Here is a 12,465-nt window from a genome sequence, read left to right as displayed (position 1 = left end):
ATGGTAAGGTTTCATAACCTTGGTATATCAGTGTCTCACAGCTGTGTTCGTGTTGATGTGTGGCAGTGTCTTGCTGAGTGGCATTCATTGTTGTTGTTGCGTGTTCTTATGTGCCATCGCAAGAATGTTGGAGCTTGCATTTGGGCAATGAACAAACACCAGCTCATACAGCACTGTCTGTGAGGGAGTTCTTAGCCAGTAAACACATAACTGTATTAGAACACCCTCTCTTGTCACCTGATCTGGCCCCCCAATGACTTTTTTCTTTACCCGAAGATAAATGAAATATTGAAAGGAAGACATTTTGATGACATTCAGGTCATCAAGCGTAACACAACGACAGCACTGATGGCCATTCCAGTAAAAGAGTTCCAAAATTGCTTTGAAAGGTGGACTAGGTACTGGTGTCGGTGCATAGCTTTCCAAGGGGAGTACCTCGAAGGTGACCGTAGTGACAATCAGCAAAGAGGTTTGTAACACTTTTTCTAGGATAAGTTAACGAACTTAATTGTCAGACCTCATATGTCATAAACATTCACGCATTACTGTGCCTTGACTGTAAGGGGTGGAGCCATTTTGGGGCTGATGGCGGGCACTAGATTGGTAGAATTGAGGTAGTAAGAGAAGACAGTTTTGGCAACAACGCCGCCTCTTGTTGTTGGGTGGTAGTGTTTACCGTGCCAGAACCAGGAAGATAACCTCAGTGTATGTATGTCATCAGTTATTCGTGCATGAGTGAAGCAGTGAGTGAGGTGGAGTACGCTTACAGTACACATGTGTGAAAGTGCAGTGCGCGCACAGCACAATTCGGATAAGTAGTACAGATCGGGATGTGACATCCCCATGCAATATGACCGCACAGCTCTGTGATGTCATTCTGGCTTCACAAACCATCATGGGGCACTGGGATAAAAATTCTGTGAACAAAGTCACCCAGCAAATTACCTTACAACAAACAAACCCTTAAACCACTCTTGTTAGGATCTGTAATTCTTTTTTTTTTTCTAAATGTTTGCTGAATGGATTTTTTTCTCCTTCCTTTTGTAGGTTTTGGCACATGTAGAATGTAATTCTTTCATTCATTTATTGATTTTAGGCCCCTTCGGAGAAATTCAAACTATTTCACATCCTATTCATTATTTTGCTCCTAAATTCACTGACAATAATTGAGACAGCAGATTTATTCCTACCTGACGTTGGTTTTCTTTCGTTGCTTCACAGATTTTACTTCCTTTCCAATGATGAGTTGCTGGAAATCCTGGCCCAAACAAGAAACCCTCAAGCTGTTCAGCCACATTTGCGCAAGTGTTTTGACTCAATAGCTAGGCTGGAGTTTGCACTTGCATCTCAGACAGAAGGAGGGGAGACACCGGCAGTGGAAGGTGAAGCAGAAACAGAGAAGGTCTACACGAATGATATTTTAGCCATGCTGTCGCCTGAAGGAGAGAGGGTATGTTGACCTGGTTTTCTTGTTGAACTGTGTAGTAAAACACAAACTGTAAAGGATTACGTTGTTTTGAGATGAATTGGATCCCATAAATGGCTTCCTACAATTGTTAAGGTCATTGATTCACTCACCTTCTTTGGCTTCTCACTTGGTCTCTGCACTTCTGTCCACTTGTTTATTTGTCCAACGTTCACCTTACACACCAAAAAACGGTTGAATTTCTGCCTAACCCATGCTGACAACCAGGGGTGAAGCACAGAACTCTGGGGCCTGTACATAAGCAGTCCCTGTGGGCCCCATTCCGCTCAAAATCAAACTTTTCATTCCAGGCTTCAAAGGCCCTCCTACCCAGTGGGCCCTGGGTAATCATTCCCATTTTTTCCCCCCACTATGCTGTCCATGCTGATGATCTTTGTCCCAATCTTTTTAACTCTGTATCTGTTTTGCTGTCCCTCAGTAAAACTGTCCATGTCTTCTTCTTCTTCTTTCGGCTGCTCCCGTTAGGGTTTGCCACAGCGGACCATCTTCTTCCATATCTTTCTGTCCTCTACATCTTGTTCTGTTACACCCATCACCTGCATGTCCCCTCTCACCACATCCATAAACCTTCTCTAAGGCCTTCCTCTTTTCCTCTTCCCTGGCAGCTCTATCCTTAGCATCTCTCTCCCAATAAACCCAGCATCTCTCCTCTGCACATGTCCAAACCAACACAATCTCACCTCTCTGACTTTGTCTCTCAACCGTCCAACTTGAGCTGACCCTCTAATGTCCTCATTTCTAATCCTGTCCATCCTCGTCACACCCAATGCAAATCTTAGCATCTTTAACTCTGCCACCTCCAGCTCTGTCTCCTGCTTTCTGGTCAGTGCCACCGACTCCAACTCATATAACATAGCTGGTTCTGTAGACCTTCCCTTTCACTCTTGCTGATACTCCTGACACTCTTCTCCACCCATTCCACCCTGCCTGCTCTATCTTTTTCACTGCTCTTCCACAATCCCCATTACTCTGTACTGTTGATCTGAAGTACTTAAACTCATCCACCTTCGCCAACTCTACTCCCTGCATCCACACCATTCCACTGACCTCCCTCTCTCATTGACACACATGTATTCTCTCTTGTTCCTACTGACCTTCATTCCTCTCCTCTCTAGAGCATATCTCCACCTCTCTAGGGTCTCATTTTAATTGTAGCCTTTTTGCAACCTTGGTTCATGTTCATTGACATCACACCCATACCAATCCTCTCGATAAAACCGTTTGAAAATATAACATCATTTTATATTGTGCCATTCTATAGCAAAAACATCCCAAAGCACTTTACAAACTGCAGACCCATAGGACAAAAGTCTACATGTTGTTATGTACTTGAAGTTCAAAGGACTAGAACGTTGTTCCCACAACACTCCCAAAAATGCCCACTGTCATGCCACCCAGCTAGATATAAAGGGTGTTTTGTGGTGCAGAAGTGTCCGGGAAAGGCACTCTAACCACTAAAGTTATCTTTGTATTGGTGGACAAGCTGATTCTTGAAATGCCTAAACTGTTAACCTTGTGTGGAAAATGCCTGGAACACAGACAGACACGTAGACTCAGAGGTCCCAAAAACATATGCTTTTATTCTTCCTTCCTTCTATTGCACACAATGCACAAATCACCAATAAATTCACTGCTCATTCATTTCTTTTCCTTTCTTTTCCTTTGCCACCTCCACTCCTCTCCCGCAAGATCTGTCCTCTGCCACCCGACTCCGGCTTGCCCAATGAAGTGAGGCGGCCCCTTTTTATGTTGCACCCAGGTGTGCTCCAGGTGCATCCTGATGATCTTCCTGCAGCACTTCCTTGCAGTCCAAGGCTCCGGGATTGTCCCAGCACCCCCTGGTGGTGGCCACGGTCCCCAACAGGTTTGAGCTTCCAAGTTCCAGTCCTGTGCCCCCAATGCAAACCAGGGAGGGCTGCCTGCTCCCAGTCCTTCCACTCTAACGTATGTTTATTGTATACGCTAGGGGTCGTATTAACCTCAATAGACAGATGCTCTGGACACCAAGTAAAAGTATGAAAAAGTATTTTAATTACTTTTCCTCCTAGTGACACCGCCTGTCTTGTCTTGGTAGAGTAACATATGACTGTCCTTTCCCCTTTTGTATTATTAATATCTAGCCTTTGTCAGAATGCTTCAAATCTCACAGACTTACCACTGTTTCTAAGGTATTGTCCCATATACAGTACAACCAGAAAGTATTCCCAGCGCATCACTTTTTCCACATTTTGTTATGTTACAGCCTTATTCCAAAATGGATTCAATTCATTTTTTTCTTCAGAATTCTACACACAACACCCCATAATGACAACGTGAATAAAGTTTACTTGAGGTTTTTGCAAATTTATTAAAAATAAAACTGAGAAGTCCCATGTACATAAGTATTTACAGCCTTTGCTCAATACTTTGTCGATACACCTTTGGTAGCAATTCCAGCCTCAAGTCTTTTTGAATATGATGCCACAAGCTTGGCACACCTATCCTTGGCCAGTTTCGCCCATTCCTCTTTGCAGCACCTCTCAAGCTCCATCAGGTTGGATGGGAAGTGTGAGTGCACAGCCATTTTAAGATCTCTCCAGAGATGTTCAATCGGATTCAAGTCTGGGCTCTGGCTGGGCCACTCAAGGACATTCACAGAGTTGTCCTGAAGCCACTCCTTTGATATCTTGGCTGTGTGCTTAGGGTCGTTGTCCTGCTGAAAGATGAACCGTCGCCCCAGTCTGAGGTCAAGAGTGCTCTGGAGCAGGTTTTCATCCAGGATGTCTCTGTACATTGCTGCAGACATCTTTCCCTTTATCCTGACTAGTCTCCCAGTTCCTGCCGCTGAAAAACATCCCCACAGCATGATGCTGCCACCACCGATCACGTGACTTGTTGGCACATTTTCTTAAGCCCAGAAGTACTTTGGGGCTTCCGTACTTGGGACTTGGGAGTACTTCCTGGCTATGGATAAGATACGAGTTCCACAGTCCTTCTGGCAGCACACCCACGGTTCCCAGCAGGGCTATGAAGCCGAACTCCAAATCCCAGGTTGCCCTGTGCAAATTCGGGGCAACGCTATGCTGCAGGGAAATTGCCATCTAGCATCCTGGGGGAGGCAGTGTCCCAAAGTAGCTGCCTTCCTCCATCCTTCTACTCTTTGGCTGTCCATCTTAGTACGTAAACACTATAACTTGCGTATGCTTTCATTTAAGTCAACCAAATTTTGCACACTAGTATTCGGTACAAAACGTAGATTTCTATCAACTTTTTGGCTATTTCCGCTAACCGGAAATGGCACTTTATGTTTTATTCATGGAGCTGCAGAGTCCGATTTATTCAACATGACTTTTATGATAATTGTTCAATATATTATTAATCTGATTTGCTTTGTTGTTGATGGTTCTTTAATGTACATAATATAAAAATATAATCATTGTCTTGCGGTTTACTCCTCAAATATCCATCCTCATATCTGAGTATGCGAGAAAGTCGAGGGGAGACCACTCCCGATTTTTTTGTTTGTTTTTCATTTTAGTTTATCATTGCAGTGTTTGTGTGCCTTTTTATAATTTCTTCATTGAGTTTTTTTCTTTAATAAACACATTTTAGTTGTTACATCAGCTGCGTCTGCCTCCCTTATTGTCCTACCGACTCTTGTTCCCGTTACTTCATGTCCCCAAATTCCTTCTAAAGACTAAGATTAGGGACTCCAGGGTATGACAGTCTCACATGGACTAATACCACATTTGAGTCACTGAGTCTTACTGCACATTTACTTAATGCTAAACATTACAGATGCAGTATATTCAAGTTGGAATGTTCATCTTACTTTTGGGCTTTCCTATGTTTTCTTCTCCTTGTAGGTCAGTCTGGGAAAAGGACTGAAAGCACGAGGAAATGTCGAAGAATGGCTTGGAAAGGTTGAGGAAGCCATGTTCATCTCTCTGAGACGACTGAGCAAAGCTTCAATTGCTGATTATCAAAGCAAAACGAGAACTGAATGGGTAGTTGCTGGGCATCCATCACAGGTAGACCTACCGGAGGAATAAATCTCATGACTCTAACCAATTGTTCTTTTCACCTTTCATGGTAAACTTGAACCCAGAGTATTTTAGGAATACCCCTTCTTCATGCATCAGATTGTAGCATGTAATGTAGCTTTTGTGGTCACGTTGTAGCGGTCAGGGTTAGGGTTAGGGTTAGGGATAGGGTTAAAAAAATGACGGTGATTTATTTATTTTAATAGAGGAGATCCCAGGAACGTCCCCAGGCTTGGATCGACCCACATACACTCACAACAGAGACCAAATGAAGCGCACTGGAAACATTAAACAATTAAGTATATAATGCAATTAAATTAACTAAATGAAAACAATAATACCACCCCTGACCCCTTTGGCGATATTACATTTAACATATAAATACAAACACCACACAGCAAAGTCCATGTACAAACCAAACCGGATGATATGAGAGGTGACGAAGTTAAGTCCAGCGATCTGTATGTTGAAAGGGTGAAGGAAAACACAGTCCTACCGGTAGGATGAAATGGGATGGATGTTTCAGGAGTGCTCCTTTTCGTGCGGGAAAGCCAATGAATCCAAACACAGTCCTCAATATACAGGTGGCCAGACGATCCAGAAATGAAATACACTCCAGGACACAATGGTTAAATAAGCTCAATTAACAGCAGGCAGTACGACAGATAAACGCAACACAACTTACAACAACAACTTTCTTTTTGGTCAGCTGTCCTCCTTTTAACCTGATTTGACAACCTTTGACCCTGAAAGCCCCTGCATGGACTGCTGGGAGATGCAGTTCTTACTGACTGTAGTACTGCTACAACGTTGATGTCATAGTTGTTAGCATGAGTTTTATTATTTGCAATTAATTTAGTTCATTGTGCAAAGAACTGTTTTCACTTTGATATTAAAGAGTCTTTATGTGTTGATCAACATCATCAAAGCCTAAGTTAAAAACACTGTTGTCTATATATGGTGCCCTCCATCATGTTTGGAACAAAGACTCATTTGTTCCTTGATTTATCGTCCTGCTCCACACAAAATTACAAATCAAACAATTCAGACATTGTGATTAAAGTGCACATTGCAGACTTTCATTTAAGGGGATTTGCACACATTTCGGTCCCACCATGTAGAAATGGCAACACTTTTTATACACAGGCCCCCCCCCCATTTCAGGACACCATAATGTTTGGGACAATTGGCGTCACAGGTGTTTGTGATTCCTCAGGTGGGTTGCATGACTTCATAAGAGACCTCGGCCTGCTTCTACCCTTTGGAGTCTGTAGCTGCAATTGTTTAATATGAGGACAAGAGCTGTGCCAATGAAAGTCAAAGAAGCCATTATGAGGCTTATAAAAGAGAATAAAAGCATTCGAGGCATTCGTGAAATCTTAGGATGACCGAAATCAACTGTCTGGAATATCATGAAGAAGAAAGAACACACTAGTGAGCTCAGGAATCACAAAAGGAACTGGTAGGACAAGAAAGACCTCCACTGTTGATGATGGAAGAATCCTCACTGTGGTCAAGAAAAAGCCCGTGTGACAGATCAGAAACAGTCTTCAGGGGGCCGATGTGTGTGTGAGAGACGACTATCAGTAGAAGACTTTATGAACAGAAACACTGAGGCCACACAGCAAAATGCAAATCACTAGAGAGCGACAAAACAGAATGGCCAAATTACAGTTTGTGAAAAAGGACTTAAGAGCCAACAGAATTCGGGGAAAAGGTCTTCTGGATGATGAGACAAAGGTGAATCTCATCAGAGTGAGGGCGAGAGCAAAGTGTGGAGACAAAAAGAGGAACTGCCCAAGATCCTAAGCAGACCACCTCATCTGTCAAACATGGCGGTGCTGGGAGTGTTATGGCTTGGGCATGTATGGCTGCCACAGGTCCTGGCACACTTCTCTTCATAGATAGATAGATAGATAGATAGATAGATAGATAGATAGATAGATAGATAGATAGATAGATAGATAGATAGATAGATAGATAGATAGATAGATAGATAGATAGATAGATAGATAGATAGATTATTAATCCCAAGGGGAAATTTACATACTCCAGCAGCAGCATATTAATTAAAAACAATATTAAATTAAAGAGTGATAACAATGCAGGTATAACAGACAATAACTTTGTATAATGTTAATGTTTACCCCCCTGAGTGCAATTGAAGAGTCACATAGTGTGGGGGAGGAACGATCTCCTCAGTCTGTCAGTGGAGCAGGACGGTGACAGCAGTCTGTCGGTGAAGCTGCTCCTCTGTCTGGAGATGACACTGGTCAGTGGATGCGGTGGATTCTCCATGATTGACAGGAGCCTGCTCAGCGCCCGTCGCTCTGCCACAGATGTTAAACTGTCCAGCTCCGTGCCTACAATAGAGCCTGCCTTCCTCACCAGTTTGTCCAGATGTGAGGCGTCTCTCTCCTTTATGCTGTCTCCCCAGCACACCACCGCATAGAAGAGGGCGCTCGCCACAACCGTCTGATAGAACATCTGCAGCATCTTATTGCAGATGTTGAAGGATGCCAGCCTTCTAAGGAAGTATAGTCGGCTCTGTCCTCTTTTGCACAGAGAATCAGTATTGGCAGTCCAGTCCAATTTATCATCCAGCTGCACTCCCAGGTATTTATAGGTCTGCACCCTCTGCACACAGTCACCTTTGATGATCACAGGGTCCATGAGGGGCCTGGTCCTCCTAACATCCACCACCAGTTCCTTGGTATAGCTGGTGTTCAGGTGTAGGTGGTTTGAGTCGCACCATTTAACAAAGTCCTTGATGAGGTTCCTATACTCTTTCTCCTGCTCACTCCTGATGCAGCTCACGATAGCAATGTCGTCAGCGAACTTTTGCACGAGGCAGGACTCCGAGTTATATTGGAAGTCTGATGTATATAGTCTGGATGATGGAAGTGCTGACGGCACAATGAATTCTGAGGTGTAGAGAAACATCTGATCTGCTCAAGTTCCAGAAAATGAGCCCAAACTCAGTGGACGGCGCTTCATCCTACAACAAGATAATGAGCCAAAAATACTGCTGAAGCGACACAGGAGTTTTACAAAGCTGAAGAAGTGGCCTGGGTTGCCTCAAAAGCTTGCATAGTTAGCCAATAAAAGGGTCTTTTTACTTGACTGCTCAAAGCTGAAAAAAAAAATTCTTGAATGGCCAAGCCAGTCACCCAATTTAAATCCCACATAGCTGGCCTTCCCTATGCTAGAGAAGAAAACTTAAGGCAGGGGTCCTCAATCACAGTCCTGGAGGGCCGCAGTGGCTGCAGGTTTTTGTTCTAACCCAGTTGCTTAATTAGAAAGCAATTCTTGGCAATAATTTAATTTCATGGCTTGTTAGTGCTTTAACTCTGCTATGTCTGGTGTAGCAGATAGAGGCTTTGTCCACCTCTTGAACCCTCAGGTACCACTCTGATGACCAGGTGAAAATATAAATACTATTTATTTTGTAATTATATTGTACACAAAGCACCCTTTCCACCACACTACTCATATAACAATTCTCTCTCACACAATACACCAATCCTCCTCGCCCAGACACTTCGCCCTAATACCTCCCAGCTCAGCTCAGTGTCTGGGCTTTCCCATAGTCCTTTTATATCCCCTGACCCGGAAATGGTTCCTGGAAAAACCCACAAGTCCGTTTCCTTCCGGGTCAGGGTAAACAGTCCTTTCTTTAGCCTGGGAGCACGTCGTTCCTTCCGGTCACGTGATGCTGATGCACACCCGGGTTATAGGGCACACAAGAGCCCACTAGCCCCCTTACAGCGACTCCTGGTGGCCCCCAAGGTATCCAGCAGGGCTGTGTATATAAACTACAAAGTCCATGAGGCCCTGCTGGACCATCATGCTGTCCGGACTGCTCCTCCTAGCGGCCTGGGGGTGTAGCCGGTCGTCCATCACACTGGTTATTCTCATATCCTCGATTTTTCTTCTCCTTTCTAAGCATATCATCCAAATAATCTGAAGGCTAAAATGGAGGAGTAATTCTCAGTCCTTCACTTTTTTTCTCTTCACTTTCCTTCCAAGTATTTAGTTAAACCCAGTAGTGCATGATAAACACACACAGAGGTGTAAATGATAACAAGCAAAATCGAGAAATGCTGGTCTCTTTTGTCATTTACATCCATCCATCCATCCATTATCCAACCCGCTATATCCTAACTACAGGGTCACGGGGGTCTGCTAGAGCCAATCCCTGCCAACACAGGGCGCAAGGCAGGAAACAAACCCCTGGCAGCCCACTGCATGGTGCGCACACACACGCACACACCAAGCACACACTAGGGACAATTTAAAATCGGCAGTGCACCTAACCAGCATGTCTTTGGACTGTGAAGAGAAATAGGGATGCGGGCTTCTGCTGGAGCCTTTCCCATCTAGCATAGGGCACAGGGTGAAGAACAAACCCTGGACAGAGTTCTTGACCTCATAACCTCATAACTCATCCAGTTGCTGATTTGATTAACTAATAGCTAATTTGTCCTAATACCTTATATCCAGATATAGTGGAACCTCGGTTCACAACCATAATTCGTTCCAAACCTCTGGTCGTAAACCGAATTGCTCGTGAACCAAAGCAATTTCCCCCATAGGATTGTATGTAAATACAATTAAACCGTTCCAGACCGTACGAACTGTATGTAAATATATTTTTTTAAAGATTTTTAAGCACAAATATAGTTAATTACACCATAGAATGCACAGTGTAATAGTAAACTAATGTAAAAACATTGACTAACACTGACACAAACACCCATGTTCCCTGCTCAGCTGCATGCATAGGCTGGCTCTCTCTCAGCAGCACGTGAGCCCCCCCCAACCTCTCTCTGTAACAATGTAGCAGTTCCCGTATAGCCTTACAATCCGATTGCAGTATAAACACTTTTTTTAAATGAGTTTTAAGCACAGGGGAAAAAATGGAACATTTGAACAAATCCGAACTTTATTTAAAAGCCAACCAAGACAGCAACATTGCAGGAGTTCACACTAATAGCATTACAACCCAATCGCTGTAAACACTCTTTTTAAATGAGTTTTATGCACATGGAAAAAATAAACATTTCAAAAAAAGAGCAAAGTAACATTGCAACACTTTCTTCTCACCACTCTTCACTTGCTTAGAAGCCATGGTTAACTGCAAAAGCACACGAAATACTGTAGAGCACAAAGAGTTCACAGGTAAAGCACGCAAGTCTGACTGAGAACAATGAACAGGGAGAGGCTGAACACGTGCTTAAATACAGTAATCGGTGCGTACGAACCGGAAGGGAAATGAAAAAGAGAACAAAGAGTTCACAGTGAAAGCTCGCACACACGCACCTCTGACCAAGAACAATGCAACAGGTGCGGAAATCATTGGCGCGCACAAACCGAAAGGGAAACTGGCTTGTTCGTATACTGAGTGTGTGGTCGTGAACCGAGGCAAAAGTTTGGCAAACGTTTTGGTCGTAAACCGAGTTGTACGTGTACCGAGACGTTCGTGAACCGAGGTTCTACTGTATACACCATACACTAGGGCAGTGGTTCTCAAACCACTAGGGGGGGGGGCGCGAAGATGTGCAAAAAGGAAAACAAGAATCGAAAATATGAAAGATACATCTATTGAAACCAAAACAAATTAACTTAAACTACATTCTGATACTAGAAAAATAAATATAGAGTTAGATAAATGTCGATAAAAGTTAAGTAGGTATAATAAAATATGCATCTATGATATATCATTAATTAAAAAATAACAAATTGTTATTAGTGGGTTCCTTTTAAAAAAACATTATGGGGTGCGCGATTAAAACTGTTATGAAAACTTGGGTCGCAAATACTTAAAGGTTGAGAAACACTGCACTAGGGATAATTTAGGATCGGCAATGCACCTAACCTGCATTTCTTTGGACTGTGGGAGGAAACTGGACCACCCGGAGGAAACCCATGCAGACACGGGGAGAACATGCAAACTCCACGCAGGGAGGACCCGGGAAGCAAACCTGGGTCTCCTAACTGCGAGGCAGCAGCGCTACCCACCGTGCCACCGCGCCGCCCTGTCATTTACATGTTACTGCTAGTTAGGAGCCATTAAAAACCAAGACTACAGCTGTTTAAGACTAAAATAAGTAATAAGGGTTCAAAAATGTTAACGAGTGAGACAACTAAAATGAAGCAGAAGTGTTACTTGAGCAATACGTGCTTCTTATTTAGCAATTGGGTTGGAGCAAAAAACCTGCAGCCACTGCGGCCCTCCAGGACCGTGACTGAGGACCCCTGCCTTAAGGGGACAAGCCCCCAAAAACTAACTGCAAATATCCTGTAATATTTCTTCATGGAAAGAACTGTGGCTAGCAACTCCAGTTAGAAAGAGCACCTCAGACATGGATAGAATTACCATAAGGGCATTCCAGGATTCTAGGTGCACACCCAGGGGTCCATAAAGGCAAAAAGGCCTTTTCACCAATTAATCGTGCTTGCTCAATAAAACGTTCAGGTCTACAAACGCTGTAAAGACCAAAGGGGACAAACCCTCTTGGCGAAGCGGACAAATCTACTTATGCCAAAAGCACAGTGGGAAATACTGTGCCGGGTGTCTTTGTGCTTCATTGTTAACAATATGGTCAACTCTCTGTTAAGTAGCTAAATCTACCAGGCGTCTTGTGGGCACCTTAATCTGGGCTTGACTCTCAAGACCTTAGGTAATATAGGAGATTTTGAGCAGAGTGGCTGTTTTTCTGTATTCTTACATGACACCTCAGCTCCCTTCCTTGGTCTTCCAGGTTGTTCTCACCATCTCCCAGCTAATGTGGTGCCAGGACTTAACCCAGTGCTTGGAAGGAGACGATCACGATCATTTCCAGGCTCTGGTGGGATTTGAAAAAGTGAATTTTGAGGTAAACGAATAAGTGGTTTAAGAAAGTACCCTCACTGTTGCAGTGCTAATCATATTTCATGATATTATTTCTTTCTATT

General features: G+C 43.5%; 1 protein-coding gene across 1 annotated transcript in view; it reads left to right on the top strand.

The window, feature by feature from the left end:
* dnah6 (dynein, axonemal, heavy chain 6) overlaps positions 1-12,465 on the top strand; it is a 439,386-nt gene that overhangs the window by 133,024 nt on the left and 293,897 nt on the right. Inside the window, exons 24-26 of the mRNA XM_051929949.1 lie at positions 1,222-1,450; positions 5,332-5,496; positions 12,273-12,386. Coding sequence (XP_051785909.1) covers positions 1,222-1,450; positions 5,332-5,496; positions 12,273-12,386 — 508 coding nt within the window. The remainder of the gene's footprint in view (positions 1-1,221; positions 1,451-5,331; positions 5,497-12,272; positions 12,387-12,465) is intronic.

Source organism: Erpetoichthys calabaricus, chromosome 7, assembly GCF_900747795.2.
Source record: "Erpetoichthys calabaricus chromosome 7, fErpCal1.3, whole genome shotgun sequence".
Taxonomy (NCBI): domain Eukaryota; kingdom Metazoa; phylum Chordata; class Cladistia; order Polypteriformes; family Polypteridae; genus Erpetoichthys; species Erpetoichthys calabaricus.
This window is presented reverse-complemented; position numbering and strand designations above follow the sequence as displayed.